The 17,896-nt window shown below is 30.0% G+C and overlaps 1 protein-coding gene across 2 annotated transcripts; it reads right to left on the bottom strand.

Annotated features, from left to right (window-relative positions):
- Positions 1–679: 679 nt before the first annotated feature.
- Positions 680–3,189, bottom strand: LOC126881354 (uncharacterized). Of its 2 annotated transcripts, XR_007696812.1 has the most exons (4): positions 2,995–3,189; positions 2,644–2,895; positions 1,609–1,936; positions 680–1,268 (listed from the first exon to the last, which is right to left on the bottom strand). XR_007696812.1 is itself a non-coding variant. In XM_050645603.1 (3 exons), the coding sequence occupies exons 1-3, from the start codon at positions 3,054–3,056 to the stop codon at positions 1,933–1,935; spliced, it is 318 nt and encodes a 105-aa protein (XP_050501560.1). In that variant the 5' UTR covers positions 3,057–3,189; the 3' UTR covers positions 680–1,932. The 2 variants fall into 2 exon arrangements, 1 of the variants encoding a protein (XP_050501560.1); XM_050645603.1 differs by having other exon boundaries at positions 680–1,936.
- Between the last annotated feature and the right edge of the window lie 14,707 nt (positions 3,190–17,896).

Below are 17,896 nucleotides of genomic sequence, written 5' to 3'. Positions count from 1 at the left end.
GATTTTAACTGAAATCGGATTTTAACGGTAACACAGGCAACCAAATAACGTTTATAAAACGTTGAAAAAACGTCATAATTATCACCAAACGACGTCAGTTTATCACGTTTTTTCGACGTCGAAGATCACGTGAATATGTCCCACCATAAGTCACGTCATTTTTATCACGTTTTAAATACGTGATATGAAAATCGTAGTTTTTACGTCGATTTTGCGTCGTTTTTTAGATTTAATTTTCATTTTATGGTTTTAGAAATACACAATAATTGAATGGGTCCACCACATGGTTTGTTTTTGAGAAGTCAAAGAAAAAGTTTTATATTGTGATAATGGTGAGTTTATACATTTTAAAGGTGAGTAATACAGTTTGTATTTTGTATTTAAAAACTGTATTACTAACCCTTAAAATGTATAAACTCACCATCATCACAATATTAAAACTTTTTCTTTGACTTCTCAAAAACAAACCATGTGGCGTTTACAACGTTATTCGGCAGGCCCATTCAATTATTCGTATGGGCATTGTTAGTATTGCAATTTTTCCATTTAAGTAAAACCAAATGGAAGGCTTGTTAAAATGCATAGAATTACAATATCCTCAATGCAACATATATAACATACATAGAATTTTCACTTTTTATATTATAAATATTTACTGTGTCAAAAGTGAAACAACATATAAACTAATAAATCATTTATTAACAAATTAAACATTTAAGTCACATGTAATAACAAACTTAAGTTTAAACCATTTAAGTTATATAATATATATAATTATTATAATTATACCACAAATTTTAAAGGTACGATTCTGACAACGACTGCAGATGGCAGTTACAGTTGTCACCATGACAGACGTCATTATTTTGCACTAATAATTTGCATAATTATTAGCAACTGACGTTCTGCCGGACAGCAGTTGCAGTCAGATGTCAGAATCAGTCTCATACAGATAAATAGTGCAAAGTAGTAACGTCCATAACGCCGAGAGCTGCAACTGATGTTTGCAGTTGCTGTCTGCAGTCGTTATCGGAATCGTACCTTTAGTCAAAAATGAATACATACAAATAAGACCCAATATATTGAATTTCAATGAAAACTATCTGCTTTATATTTATAAATTTTAAAGAAGACGATTGAATGATAAAAAATAGGACAAAACTATAATAGTCTGTGTTCTCACATTTATATTTCCATACTCTTATAATCCTCAAAATGATTTCAAATAATTATTACAAATAGTTGCATACAAAAAGATCCACAGACACCTGAAAAATATATTTTTTGATTAAGGGACTGTAATGACCAAATTAAAATGATAAAAACAATTTACGTGTGGTATCTGATAATACACACTTAAAAGACTAATAGGGCTTTTTATCGACTGTCATTTGTTTCGAGCATGTGCCATGTGTCACATAATATTAATATATCTACGCGATATGTCTTTGGTGTGTATCATTGGTATATACCAATAACGTATGACGTAGATATAATATTAATATTATGTGACACATGACAGCAGCTCGAAACAAATGACTGTGAATGAAAAGCCCTATACATAAATACTCATGATGAAGAAGTACATTATAATTAAAAATGACTAACCATTTTCATATCGCTGCAACATGAAGCCAAAGCCGTCTTATATTTCAGTTCGTTTAGAGAGAGCAACAAGCACTCTGACTGAACAGCTTGAAAACTCATTAGTTTTTCACCAGAGAATGTACATAGCTGTAACATATGTACATGCATTGGGTTCTTCTTCTTCTGTCTTGCTGTGGGCATACTCAGCTGCAAATAAGATTGCTGCAATATGGCTGCAAACTTCACTATTACCGGCAATACACATACAATGTGCATTTGCTATGCCATTGGAACTGGCTATCACCCAAGCATCTAGTGGTTTGGCATTAGCTTTTTGGGAATTCTTCACCTAAAAAAAATATTTTATCTTTGTGGGAATGCTTCAACTACAAATATTTATTTTCATTAGAGTATTTGCGTTCTTTACAATGATTGAGAATATTTTAAAATCAGACATTCATATAATATAATTTTAGAACAAACAATCATGACTGTTTATTATTCTCTTTTCTATCATAGCAATTACATGTCGTCGACCTAATCTGTAAACTGTGTAACTCCATTTCTCCAAATTTTACAGAGGCAAAAAAATTATTTCTCTAAATATGACTAATGCGAATACTACGTATCTCCCATTTTAAAAGATAGAATGCTAAAATGGAATATTTTATAGATAGGTACTAACATTTGTACCTATATTGTTTAATGAGTGTATTAATATTATTTACCACCAACTCTTTCTTGAAAATATCACTTTCTAAACAGTGAGGTCAATCGTGTGGTATGACAAACTGGGGAGTTACATATTTTTCGTACTAAATTTACTGCAAGGGAGATCGGTGTATACGAAGATGTCACTATTTACTCTTCTGGTAAAAATATGCATGTGTATCCTTTACACAGTTACACAGTTTACAAATTAGGACGGCAATATGTCTGGTTTCATACAGATATATAAACGTAAATAAATGTAATATTTAAAACCCATTTATCTGAAAGACACTAATACTGTTATCTATATATTTTTAATGGTGAATAAATATTATAAAGACTTACCTTTCCAACAATAATATAAAAATCATCAAAACATCAAATGTTTCAAAACAAATCCAGTTGTGAAGGCTTTTATGTGCCTGAAGGCTTTTGTATGCTTTCATCTGCTGCTTAAAGTAGTAACTGTGAGACTCTACCAGTCTATCTATAATAGCATTATAACAGTAATTGATGGAATGCACTGTAAAATCCAATTCTGATGACTGAATTGTATATGGATCTAAATCTCCAATTATTTTCAGCTTCAATGAATATCTAAAACAATAAAAGAAATAATGTTATTGCTTGCAAAATTCATCATTATTGATACATATCAGGGAAAAATGAATAGTAAATAAAAATTGTTTCGCCTACCTTTCTAAAACATCTGCGGAGTTTCCAATAATAATTTCCTTAAATAGGTAATCACTTTGCATTGTGGTAAATTTATAAAATTTACAAATGACAAAAAACAAAAGTTTTAAAAAATACACACAAAACAGCCAACAAAATCCAAATGAATCCAAAATAGGCAAAATACTAAGACGTGACTAGGACAAACAAACGACAACGATACAAACAAACCAGGGTTGTTAACAACGCAACTGAATATTTCCGTAGAGGGCGCTTCAAAAATCCGTAGAAATCCGTAGTGCAGAAATCTGACAGAAAATGACACTTGGCAGACCAAAAAAAGAAGAAGAATGACAATCGACAGACAAAAAGAAGAAGAATAGTGCTTGATAGACCAAAAAAAGAAGAAGAATGATACTTGACAGACCAAAAAAAAGAATAATGACACTTTATAGACCAAAGAAGAAGAAGAATTGCACTTGACAGACCAAAAAAGAAGAAGAATGGTACTTGTTAGACCAAAAAAGAAGAAGAATGACACCTTAAGAGTAAAAAAATCCTCATTTTAGCTTCTTGATGGCTGCAGCTGAAAAATCCGTAGAAATGTGGTCGATATCTGAAAATCCGAAATAATTTCGAAAATCCGTAGATCTACGGAAAAATCCGTAGAGTTAACAACCCTGAAACAAACATAACCTTAGTTTTGTAACTTTTAAGCTCCAAGCTCCTCCCAATTTCGTGACGTCAGACTTAGGCTGGCTGAAATAAAAACGTCTTTTAAACGTATTTTAACGTCATTAATCTTACGTATTTAAAATCACCTACAAAAGACGTCGATATGACGTAATGTTCAACCACGTGTATATATTCCACCAAATACTGACGTCTCCTCGACGTTGTTGACGTCACTTGGTTGCCTGGGAGATATACCTAATTTACATTAAGTGGTCCTGAAAATTGAATTTCTGCTGGGGTTTCTCCTAGGTTACTTATCATAGTAAATGCGTTGTGATTATTTATCTCAACTAAAAACATGAAGGGATTTCTGCATTTCTGATTTTTGTATAGTTTAATATTCCTGTACCATATCTTCTGTTAACTGGGACTTTAACTTTTTGAGCAGTTCTTGCAGGTATTATTATTTTACTGGGCTTAAAATATTTTTGTTTCTTTGGATATTGTGAAGTAAAAAATATAGGGAGAGAAATATTTGGAGTCTTTAATTTTGAGATTTTAAAATCAATAATAGCATTGATTTGTGACAAAAAGTTGCATCCTAGCAAACCGTCAAAATTAGGAGAGAAATCGAATAGATAAAATTTATGAAAATTTGAATTTGCGAAACAAGGGAATATTGGAATAGTCATTGTTTCATTATGGACTAATGTAGCGTATGCAGTATGTACAGCAAATCCAGCAAATTGCTCAGGAATTATATATTTCGAAAATAGTAGTTGTTTTGCGAGGTCGGGTCTGAAAAAACTTTGTTCCGATCCTGTATCTTAATCTCCAGCCCGATTAATGAACACAAAACTTTTCGAAAACCTCCAAAAAAATAAAGGAAGGATGAAAATTTGGAAATAGTTGAAATTGTCTATTATTATAATAAGAAAAAGTTTACAATTCTACATCCCCTCCATTTTACAGAAATTGGGAAATACGGGGTGAAAAATATTTTCTCGGGGGTGAAAAACATATGTTCAAAATAAGTCCGGAATTGGATAAAATGACTAATTATAAGCAACTTTTTTTCTATAGAGCTTTTTCACTAAGTTAATACTTTTCGAGTTATTTGCGAGTGAATATGTTCATTTTTAACAAAAATAAAACATGTTTTTGGACGGTTTTTCACAGATAACTCAAGAAATAAGTATTTTAACGAAAAAAATATTCTTAGCAAAAATATAGCTAATAAAAACATAAAAAAAATGGTGTATGCATTAGGACTCTAGACTCAGTAGAAGCAGAGTTGTAGCTAATGAAATGTAGGTTCTTATTCGTCAAATTCCAAATCGAATATTTCAACGTAAAATAACCAAAACACGGAGCACTTTTCGGGGTAAACTCCTTACACCTTTTTTAAAGTGTTTAAAAAAAGGTTTATTCTTGCTTTTTGAAAAAACTTTCAACATTAAAAGTAAGTGAGCTGTGCTCAAAATATTGTTGGTCCCTTTTATTTTTTTGTAAAAAAAATCGCGAAAATCACCCCCTAATTATCTTCCCAAATAAAATTAATCATTACCGCTTTACAAAAGTTACGTTACTTATGTATTATTTATATCATCTATAAGTTTCATTGGTCCAAAGTGCTGATTATTGGGAAAAAATTGGTTTTAAAATAAAACATTTTTTTTTAATTAGAAAAAATTCCTATTTTTTTCAATTTAACTTTTAACTATTTAAAAATTATTAGTAATACCAAAAATCTCAAAGAGTAATAAAATGTACGTTTTGCTTTTCTGAATATTTTGGATTTTTTGTTTTCTTCTTAGACAAAAATTGGTTATGCTATGGCTGTTCAAAATTTTGCCTAAACTCGTGATTAGTTACTCGTTCAAGCCATTTTAACTACAGCCTTTTCAAAAATAAGCACTTTAAACTGATGAAACTTACAGATCATATATAGAATACATAATCAAAGTAACCTGTGAAGCGATAATGATTAAATTTATTTGTGGTGCTAGTTAGGGGGTGATTTTCGTGATTCTTTTTAACAAAAAATGAGAGGGACCAACAATATTTTGCGCGTAACTCACTTACTTTTAATGTTAGATCTTTTTTTGAAAAACAGAAATAAACCTTTTTTTAAACACTTTAAAAAAGTTGTAATGAATTTTCCCCGAAAAGTGCTTCATTGTTTGGTTATTTCACATTGAAATATTTGATTTGGAATTTGACGAAGAAGAACCTTCTTTTCATTAGCTACAACTCTGATTCTGTTGGGTCTACAGACTTCATGCGTACACCATTTTTTTCAATTTTTTATAAGCTATATTTTTGCTAAGAATATTTTTTTCGATAAAATACTTACTTTTTGAGGTATTTACGAAAAACCGTCCAAAAACATGTTTTTTCTTGTTATAAATGAAAATATTCACTCGCAAATAACTCAAAAAGTATTGACTTAGTGAAAAAACTCTATAGAACAAAAGTTGTTTAGAATTAGTCATTTTATTCAGTTCCGGACTTATTTTGAATGTATATTTTTCACCCCCGAGAAGGAGGTATCCCCTCCATTTTTGAAAAATGGAGGGGATGTAGAATTGTAAACTTTTTCTTATATAATAATAGATAATGTCAACTACCTATTTCCAAATTTTCATCCTTCCTTTATTTTTTTTGGGTCAGATTGTTCTTTGATCGGGCTATCTATCAAAAATGTAGCATTAATTTCTGGAATTATTATTTTAGCTAATTTATCATATTGTTTAATAGCATTAAAGTCTATGTGGCTGTACTTGTTGAGGCTTGGACTGGAAAATTTTCATCATTAGATACTCTTCTTTCATGTTCAATATATCTTTCTTCTCTTACATTATTGCTTGTTATTTTATGATTATTTGGAGAACGTCTATAATTATTTCTAAAGTTACTTCGTAAACTAAAGTTATTGGAACTTGTGTCCATTGGCTCTGGTTGTATTGTTTTTCTACTTTGATTTTGGATATAAATTGATGGCTGATATCTAGGCATATTTGAAATTGTCTTAGAAATTGATTATCATTATTATTATTAAAACTACTGTTCGAAAAACTTGGTTGATTTTGAAAATTATTATTAGGATTTCTGAAAAAAATATTATTTCTGTATTGACTAGAACTTTGGGAAGAATGGCGATTTTGAAAATTATTGTAATTTGAAAAATTATGATTTCGAGAATAATTATTTCTATTTGGAAATGAAGAATGTGAATTATTCTTTGAATTTCTGTGAGAAAGATTAGGGGATCTAGAATTGTTAAAATTTGAAGGTCTTGTATTATTACTTCGATTTTTGTAAGTAATAAAATTTTCCTCCTCTTTAGCGAAAGTCATTGCTTGTTCTATGGAATCAGTGAATCAGGATTATTTAATCGAACTACTAACTGCATATGATAATTAAGGCCATTAATAAAAGTTTTAAGACAAATATCTTCGTATTGCTGTACCTTTAATAATTTTACATTTAATTGGTCATTAGACATATTAATTTTAGAACAAAGGATGCTTCTAGCATCTTGGATTCTTAAACCAAAATTTTGAGGATTTTCGTTCCTTTCTCGTTTCATAGAAATTATATCTTGAACTAAGCAATCAATGGATCTCTGGTCAGAAAATGTTACTATGAGAGAATCTTTAACTTTTACCCAAGAATCGAGTTCGGTTCTTGAAGCAATAAGGTCTGCTGCTCTATCAGTTAATTTACTCAAAACAGTGTCAAAAAGACAAACATTAATAGGATTATTTGCATCTGTTCCTATGATTATTTAAAAATTTTCACATGATCTAATAAATCTATTTAGTTGGTTTGGGTTGCCATCGAATTTAGGAATATTATCTTCCTGGTATTAAATAAGTTGAAAGTTAGGTTGAGCCATTTCGTTAAATGTTAAATTAATTAAACTTTCTAAAATATCCTCCAGTATGAATAAAAAATATACAATATATCACTCTTATAGGTAAAAATATGGATTGGTAAAAAATAGGAAACACTTACATGAATATTTTCATTTTCTATAGACTTCAGACTATTTTGTTCTTCCGTCTGCACCAATAGGAATCTGGACGATGCTGGTTCCTTTTCCCTGGTATTGGCTTCTCCAATGGGTTGTGGACAATGCTTGTTCCTATAATAGAACTCCATACGTTACGGGATAGTTACCCTGAGGAGAGGGTTGATTTGGTAAAACACTATGTATTCATACCATATTTATTGATCACTTCTAAATATCTGTAACGAGTTGGTGGGCTTGAGGTATAACTATCTAATCATGTCTCTGAACCACGAATGATGATTGATAAAAGAATAATAATAGAATGATCCGCGATGCTTTGCTGTAACTATAAATAAACTAGAAAAGTGTTGATGTTTTTAATGCTGACTCAGCTTGGCCGTGAATTAAGAATAATATTGAATAGCTGACAAAGCGTTATTGAAACTAGTGTACTCGTGTTGAGCAATTGGTGTCACCTCATTATTTAACAACAAACGTGATGTTTATTTTGTAAGACATTTAAAAATTAAATGAATATGTGTTGCTCTTATTTTGGATGCTGATAATCCTGTACATCCTTACCCTTCCGGGAAAAAATTTCTGACTACCGACAAAGAAGAAAATTTTTCTAGACAACGCCACCAACTGATTACTTTTAAAGATTTATACAAAATTATACAAATACAAAATATACCAATATAAAATATACAAATATACAACTTTTAACACTATAAAAAAAATTAGTCATCAAACATCGTCTATTCTTACTTATTCCTTTTCTTAATCTCGAGAAAATCTATACTCGGAAATTGTAATATATTTTACCATAATTCACAGATTAAAAAAATATATATAACTTTAACTCTTACATTTGAACTTAGTTTTTAATTATAATTCTTTCACTTTAACATAATTATTTGATTTTCTGACCTTTTACATATTCTTCTATTAAAATTTCTCATTTTTCTTTCTCTTCTTCTTGTCCGGTACTTTACTAATAGATATTTTCATTTTCTTTATACTTAGCACTTTCTTCATAGTGTACTATTAAACATATTTCTTCTTCTTCATATTTCTTCATTATTATTTACTTCATATATCATATAATATCTTCCTTCATATATTCATATCATTTTTCATAATTCTTCATTTATATATCATTTACTTCATAAATTCTTAATTTTCTAACCCTTACCCACTCGGTGGGTAGTTTTTCGCAACTTTAAATCCTTGAATTTGCTTCCGGTCCTTTTGCACGTCCTTAGTCGTGAGAAGGTTTGTTACAAAAAGACAAAATGGATAGTTGTGTCTCTAAAATCTTCTACATTTTCTCGCATCTCTAAGTTCCTGTCTGATCCGGACTGCTCAGTCTTGATGAGACTGATGAGAGTCGGTTAATTTCAAAACACGAAATGAGCATGCTAAAATCTTCTGATGTTCATTTTGTACCTTTTTCCTTGACAAGAGTGTGTTTATTTTCTGAATTGTCTTTAGTTAATTATGCTTCTAATATATTAAAAAAAATCATTTGTCTACTTAATTCTTCATAAACCATTAAAAATCATATTTATACTAAAATTCGACAGTATTAAAAAAAATTGAAATCAAAAATCTTATTGTCGGTATTAAAAACTTCAGCAATCAATAATGAAAAAAAAAATCGAAAGAAAGTGGTAATAAAAATAGACCATATTCTGTTAAAAAATATCATGAAAATCTCCTAAACATAAAGAAAATTTCAGCTTGCAATTGCTGAGTAAATAATATTAATAGTCCAAGTAATGAAGCTTAAAATAGGACAAAACCTCGCAATTTTTACAGAATGGATCGATTTGCTTGAAAATTTGAGAATAAGTAGTGGATAGTTTAAGTATCAAAATCTATATGATGCCGAAAGGCTCTTTTACCATGGAGGGTGGTTGCCACCCCATCACGGGGGTAGAAATTTTTTATTATATTTTGACTGCAAAGATTCGTAAAAACGTTCATTCTAAGGAAAAAACGTTCTATACATTTTTTTGATAAAATTAACAGTTTTCGATTTATTGGCTATCGAAAGTGTTAGTTTTATATCTAAGAAATCAATGTTTTTCGGTATAGGTATCTACAATTCACTTCAGGCTATCACAGCTCTTCTTTGCCAAATGCTAAATATTGTAGTTTCAAACTCAAAAGACGGAGAAACTATGCATTTTTCGAGGATAACTTATTCAAACTAATTTAAAGTATTTAAAAATATCTATCTCCATAAATAAAAAAAAGTATCTAGCTCTAAAATAAGTGACTTATAATGAAAAGAATGTCAGTCTATATTTTTTTCAGCGAAAAAGTTATCGGAAGCAACCCCCTAATCACCACCCTAATTAAAATTAGTCATTGACCTTATTTGGTCTTCTTTACTTATGTGTTATTAATAGGTTTTAGAAGTTTGACTGGCTTAGAATAATTAATTTTTAAAAAAATTGAGTTAAAAGCTAATAACGAAATTTTGTAGTTTGGAAAAAAATGGTCTTTTCTTAAGAATAGAAAGATTGGCATCAGAGATACGAACAAATGTTTAAATATAAAATTGTAGTTTATTTAATTCCCAAGAAATTGGTTTGCATAAATTTTTTCTACAGCAAAAATTAAGTGAGCTATTGCCAATTAAAACTTGTAATAACATGCAAAAACCATCTTTACCAACCCTTTCAAAGTCACCTCTTTTTGCTACTGAGGATTTTAAAAAGATTTAATATTAATAGCCTTATAGATCTTTTAAAAACCTACAAAATTGTTTTTCCCCAAACTTTCTAAGATAAAAAATAAAAAAGTTACGGTTAAAAAATCAATTAATTTTGTTGAAAAAAAAAAAAGGAGACATCCAATTGAAAGCAGAATAATGCAAGTTAGCGGTGTTTTTAGTCATCGGCCTTATTTATTCTTCTTTATTTATGTATTATTAATAGATTCTAGAAGTTTGACTGGCTTAAAATGATCAGTTTTTAAAAACTGGAGTTAAAAGCGAATAACAAATTTTTATAGTTCGGTAAATAATGGCATTTTCTTCAGAATATAAAAATTAGCATCAGAGATACGAAAAAATGTTTAAATACGAAATTGTAGGTTATTTAATTCCCAAGAACTGGGTTTAAAAAAATTTCTACTGCAAAAATTGAGTGAATCGTAAACGAGTATATCGAAAAACATTGATTTTTCGATGTAAAACTAACACTTTCGATAGCAAATAAATCGAAAACTATTAATTTTATCAAAAAAATTTATAGAACATTTTTTGCTTAGAATGAATGTTTTTATCAACCTTTGTGGTCAAAATATAATAAAAAATTTCCACCCACGAGATGGGGTGGCAACCACCCCCATGGTAAAAGCACCTTTTGGCATCATATAGATTTTGATCCTTGGACTATGCACTACTTACTCTCAAACTTTCAAGCAAATCGATCCATTCTGTAAAAATTGCGAGGTGAAATGCTTCGGTTCCTGGACTATACGTCTGGACGTCCATTAAAATATTTACATCAAAACTACTAATGAGAAAAACCTACAATAGAACAGTTAATCTAAATTTTTCTTACTAGTTAAATCGAAGTTCAGTTTCTTCGCTCAGTTCAGTTCGCGCGCGAATGGTCACTTTTACGTCACAAAAAAATAATCTCTATTTCTCTAATTGAAATACAGTCTTACATGACCTCATTCGAATTAAATAAATATTATAGAAATTTAAAGTTATTTTATATATTACACTAATAATTATGTTACTTGAAGCAATACAAAGTATTCTTCTTAAATAGTACCTTTTTACTGTAGGTATTGTAACTTTTTGTACTGTGGGTACCAAAATTCTCTTCAATCATTCTATTTTTCCATATCTTTTGACATTCAATCTTCTTCAAATTATCCTTAATACCTTGTCTTTCTCTAGGGTAACTTTTAAGTCCTAATATTCAATCTTCTCTTCTCTTTTCCCTCAAATGTGATTTTTTGTCATATATATATATATATATATATATATATATATATATATATATATATATATATATATATAATATAACTTCACTACGTCGTTATAACATGTTTTGTCTTTATGTTTCTTCTTACATCATTACTTTCATTTCTTCACAAAATCATTGTATAAAAATTCTTGTATATCCTTGTATATTCTTTCCCATAGTCATATTTTTAATTTTTCCTTTTTAGGATTCTTTTCTTTGTCTTGTCATATTAATCATAAGTAAAAATCTTTGCATTTCTTTGCATTTACGTGCATTTCTCAACAAAAATTTCCATTGATTGAGACATTTTCGTCTCCAATATGTCCGTTATGCTGGATTTTCTAATTTCTTTCCAACATCTTAAAATACTTTATTTTTATTCTTCGAATACTATAATACCAATATCTTATATTTTATTTTTCGGGCTAATTTTATTTATCGTAATAGACTTTCTTCGTAAAAATTTGTCGTTTTAGCGAATTCCTATGTAGTTTATTCGTTTCAATGTCAAATACGTCATATCATCATAATTATTATACTAGAAGTACCTAGTTTAAAAATAGTACTGTTATAAACAAAATAACTTCCTTATGCAAAAATAGCATTTTCGTCAAGTAGAAATACATAAAATCAAAATAAACTTATTTACGTACTCGTATGGTTAAAAATAATTCTTTTAATATATATTTCTTACGATATAATATAAGAATTACTATATTTCTATTAAAATAAAACTATCAATTACGATTATCTATATGTGATATATGTAATTACAAAAAAAATCTTCTAAATTATTTAATATGGGGAAATACTTCTAAATCTTAATAATATACGAAAAATTTGACCTAATTTAATTATATTTAAATAATAATTAATAATTCTAGTTCTTCTAAAATAATTATATTTATATTATATTAATAAAAAAAATTATTCATATGTGTGAGACTGTATATGCAATTTAAAAAATAGCTAAAAAGTTACTCACGATTACATATTTGTCCACTATTGTCCATTTCCTTCATGTGTCCTCTTGAAGCTGGGCGTTGTCCCATGACTCCAAACGTTCCTGCTGACGTCTACCATTCTACCCTGTGGCTAGGTCTCTCCAAATCCATCTCATACTCCATCTACCAATTTTCTTTCTTCTCTTCCAATTATAGAACCTCGCCATCTTTCCTGTTCGCTGCCTCAGAAGTCCAGTTCGTCTCTCAGGTCGCCATATAATAGAACTCCATACGTTATGGGGTAGTTACCCTGAGGAGAGGGTTGATTTGGTAAATCACTATTTATTCATACCATATTTATTGATCACTTCTAAATATCAGTAACGAGTTGGTGGGTTTGAGGTATAACTATCTAATCATGTCTCTGAACCACGAATGATGATTGATAAAAGAATAATAATAGAATGATCCACGATGCTTTGCTGTAGGTAACTATAAATAAACTAGAAAAGTGTTGATGTTTTTAATGCTGACTTGGCTTGGCCGTGAATTAAGAATAATATTGAATAGCTGACAAAGCGTTATTGAAACTAGTGCACTCGTGTTGAGCAATCGGTGTCGCCTCATTATTTAACAACAAACGTGATGTTTATTTTGTAAGACATTTAAAAATTAAATGAATATGTGTTGCTCTTATTTTGGATGCTGATAATCCTGTGCATTCCTAGCCCTGGACCTTTGACCGTTATCGTACCCAAAAATAAAGATTTTTCCGTTAATCTTTAAAAAGAAAAATTGCACGCGAAATCCGGCAAAGGTTAAGACGAACACTTGTACAATTCCGGAAAATCCTACTGTCTGACTGCGCCAATTACGAAAGTCATGGCCAAAAACGGATGTTTAAAAAATTGCCTTGCGTAATAAAATTTATTTTTTGAGAACGAATTTCGAAAATACAGTAACAAAGTACAAAGTAAAAAAGCTAAAACTAACTAAGAAACGAGAAGCGGCGAAAAAGCCCTGAAAATTATAAAACACTCGTATATAGGTATAGTCTCTGTATCCTGCGTCATACATTGGATAATCCAGGGACGTAACATTGTTACATCACCGACGATATGCACAATACATCTAAATTACGTACAGTTGTATACAGTATTGTTTATTTCTTGGTAAAAAAACTCATGAACCACTCATCAGCGGTAAAAAACTGTAAAACCGTGGAATTTTGAGAATCAACACCGATTTTAATGAAAATTTGAATTTAAGTTCGGTTGACTCTCTTCTTCAAAATTTATCCTATGCCGAACCGCGCTTTTGCCCTGGGGGTGAAAACAACCCCATCTAGGTGATGAAAATTTTTCAATCAAAATAACTATGGAAATCGATAGAGTGACCAATTCTGAGTAAATTTCGTTCTATAAATTTTTTTGCAAAATTGATACTTTCCAAGTTGTAAGCGATTGAAACTGCATTTTTCATTGAAAAACTCACGTTTTATAAACGTTTTTCGTGAGTAACTTCAAAAATTTTAATTTTATGGAAAAAATCGTTAAGAACAAAATTGTGGATAATATAAAAACAAAGAGATTCGCGTTGGAAAGACCTATGTAAACCCAATAACGACTAAGTTATTGTTCTTTAAAGGATGGTTATTTTCGAAGAACTTCGAAATGGAGAACCTTCAATCTCAAGTAACTCGAATTTGGTGCAATTTTTTGGAAACATTTAACAGACATCTTTTAAAGTTCATTAAACAGCCTTTCAAATGAGCTCAGACAAAAGTTTTTTTCATAAGAACTGACTGACTAATGACGAAAATAAAGTCGCTCTTTGCTTTTTTCTTTTTGAAATGTAACAATTAAACCCTCGTTAATACAATCCTAATATAAATGAATAGCTTCCCACTTGAAATTAACTTTATTTAGATATAGTTGATCCGATTCATGTGATTTGGCCGGTTTGGAATACTCAGTTTAGAAAAAATAGTTGATGAAATTGAAAATGACATTTTTATAATTAAAAAAACAAGTGCATTTTTCTTAAATAAGCCTAAAAGTATTCATGATACAAAAACAAAAAAAATCAAAGTTTTCAGTAAAGGAAATCCTACAATTAATATTTGAAACATTTTTTCATATTATGAATACTTTTAGATTTATTTAAGAAAAATACACTTTTTTTAAAAATTATAAAAATGTAATTTTCTATTTAATCAACTATTTTTTGTAAACTAAGCATTCCGAACCGGTCAAATTGCATGGATCATACCAATTATACCTAAATAAAGTTAATTTCAAGTGGGAAGCTATTCCATTTCTATTAGGAATGTTATGACGAGGGTTTAATTTTTACATTCAAAAAGGAAAATAGCAGAGTGCGACTGTATTTTCGTCATAAGTCAGTCAGTTCTTATGCAAAAAACTTTTATTAGAGCTTATTTGAAAGGTTTTTTAATGAATTTTAAAAGATGTCTGTTAAATTTTCCCAAAAAATTGCACCATATTCGAGTTATATGAGATTAAAGGTTCTAAATTTCGATGTTCTTCAAAAATAACCATCCTTTGAAGAGCAATAACTCAGTCGTTAGTGGGTTTACATAGGTCTCTCCGACGCAAATCTCTTTATTTTATTATTTTCTCTTATTTTATTATCTCTTTATTTTTATTAGCTCCAATTTTGTTCTTAATAATTTTTTCGATAAGATTAAATTTTTTACGTTATTCATGAAAAAACGGTTATAAAACGTTTTTTATAAAACGAGTTTTTTCAATGAAAAATGCATAGTTTCAATCGCTAATAACTTGGAAAATATCAACTTTGCAAAAAAATCTTATAGAATAAAATTTACTCAGAATTGGTCAGTCTATGGACTTCCATTGTTATTTTGATTGAAAATATTTTCATCCCCTAGCTGGGGTCGTTTTCACCCCCAGGGCAAAAGCGAGGTTCGGCGTAGGGTAGATTTTGACAAAGGTTAAATTTACTACCTAAATCCTAAAGAGTCACACCTTTTATACGCTCGATGAAGTGGCTCGCGTTCTTGACGTAAGAATCCGCTTCCTCCGCGTATGGTTGCAGCTGTTGAGCCAGAAATTTTGCCAGCGGTTGTAAGGGAGATCCGATGGAGCTCACAATTGGTCGCAATGGTAATCCTGCCTTGTGTACCTTGGGTAGGCCGTAAAATTTTGGGCATCTTGATGACTTCTCTCTAGGTATGAGATGGACCTGTTGTTCTTTCTTGATATTTGAGGCTTTGATCTTGGCTTTTGTTATTTTCTCTAGATATGTTGTCGGGTCTGATGAGATGCTTTGATATGTTGAATCATTTAAGATGTCGTTTATTTTTGTTTCGTAGTCTTGAATATCCATTACTACCGTAGCGTTGCCTTTGTCAGCTGGAAGCACGATGATATCTTTGTTGTTCTTCAAATTATGTAAGGCTTCTTTCTCTTCCCGTGTTAAATTTCTTTTTGGTGGTTTAGCTGTTCTTAATATTTTTGATACGTCTTGGCGTATTATCTCGGCTGTTTCTGTTGGGAGACTAGTAATTGTAGTCTCTACCTCAGTAATGATATTTTCTACGGGAATGTGTGTGTAGGTGCAACAGCAAAATTGAAACCTTTTGCAAGAACACTCTTCGTGGGTTCATCCAGTGTCAGGTTTGAAAAGTAATATACTAATTTGTTTGTTTCTATTTGTGATTTTTCTTTCTTTTTTGGCCGCTGTTGTAGTAACAAATTTTCAAACTTTTTAATTTGTTTGGTCTTAGTGAGATCAGCATCTGTTTCTGCTCGAAAGTTTGTCAGTTGTTCAAAGAAATTCCATAATGTTGGATGGATTGTGTTACTTAGTTTAAGATGCAGCTGTAATGATTCTGAATTCATTTTGTCGATGTCTCGTCTGGTATATGAACAAGAATTATGAGGGGAATATAAATATGAAAAAATATATAGGGTGTCCCATTTAAAAAATTATATGTTTGATATACCACGCAGTTACCGATCACCCTGTAGAAATGGACATATTTTCCAAGCGTGGAGAATATCATTGCCTACATTTTTTTTAAATAACTTTTCTCGATATTTTATACCATAATGGAGTAATCGACCGATCCCGCACTAAAAACTCACCCTGTATATATATATATATATATATATATATATATATATATATATATATTTATATAAGAAATACTGGATATTAGTGACTGTCAATATCAACAAACAAGTGGTTTATTAGGGTTGCAGTCAGAAGTTTGGCCAGGATATCAAAGAAACACTCTTTTGACTTTTTATCTAGCTTTCGGGGTTGTTTGACCCCTTTATCAAGACTCTGTAATATAAAACAAAAATGTAAGTATTTTAAAATATTACATTGTTTTAGTAAACCTACTAGTCGTTGAGATTACTAAAAAGAAGCTTGATGATGCTCAACATTTCAAATTAACACAAATATTGAAAACAGAAGACAAAGGACACAATACATTTTAAAATTTTTGAATAATTAGCAGAAATACAATAATTATTCTGTCATGTTGACCTATTGATAATGTAATTTAAAAACTCTGACACATAGAGAACAGAAAGAAGAAATAATCAAATTAAAAAGTATCAAATTAAAAAGTAATTAAGTGTTATGATTATTGTGGTTCTTTTTAAAACATCAGAGGCCCATACAAGGTGTGTTTAAATTCACTAACTGTACTTAAGGGTATGCAACTCATTATACGTCCATGTGCGTTTTGTAAAACAAACAAGTATTTTTATGTTTTGGTTTTTAGTGTTGCGCAAGGAGTTAACAATATATGTTGCTAAGTTTTTCTATATCTGATTTTTTATTTATACATGAGTTGCTAGATTTTATGCAACACATTTCCACAAAAACGCGTTTACAGTGGTTTGTTTCCCTTGCCAAATATATATTGTATATTCTATACCTTGTTTCAATTGTAACAACGTGTACATTGGCGAAACATCTCGTAATTTCCATAGTAGAGCTATCAGTCACCGTAGTGACATAAAAGTTAACAAAATAAATGCATGTGCACTAACAGAACATGCTATAACATTGAAACATGAGTTCAATTTCGAGGGTTCCTGTATTTTGTCAAGGGAAACAAACCACTGTAAACGCGTTTTTGTGGAAATGTGTTGCATAAAATCTAGCAACTCATGTATAAATAAAAAATCAGATATAGAAAAACTTAGCAACATATATTGTTATCTCCTTGCGCAACACTAAAAACTAAAACATAAAAATACTTGTTTGTTTTACAAAACACACATGGA

Source organism: Diabrotica virgifera, chromosome 3 (genome assembly GCF_917563875.1).
Source record: "Diabrotica virgifera virgifera chromosome 3, PGI_DIABVI_V3a".
NCBI lineage: Eukaryota > Metazoa > Arthropoda > Insecta > Coleoptera > Chrysomelidae > Diabrotica > Diabrotica virgifera.
The sequence above is the reverse complement of the archived record's forward strand: the minus strand, read 5'-3'. Positions and strand labels throughout refer to the sequence as shown.

Coding starts and splice junctions, on each gene's coding strand:
- LOC126881354 (XM_050645603.1), bottom strand. CDS start 3,056: ATGCAAAGTGATTACCTATTTAAGGAAATTATTATTGGAAACTCCGCA. Junction 2,896..2,994: donor TCCGCAGATGTTTTAGAAAG/GTAGGCGAAACA, acceptor TTATTGTTTTAG/ATATTCATTGAAGCTGAAAA.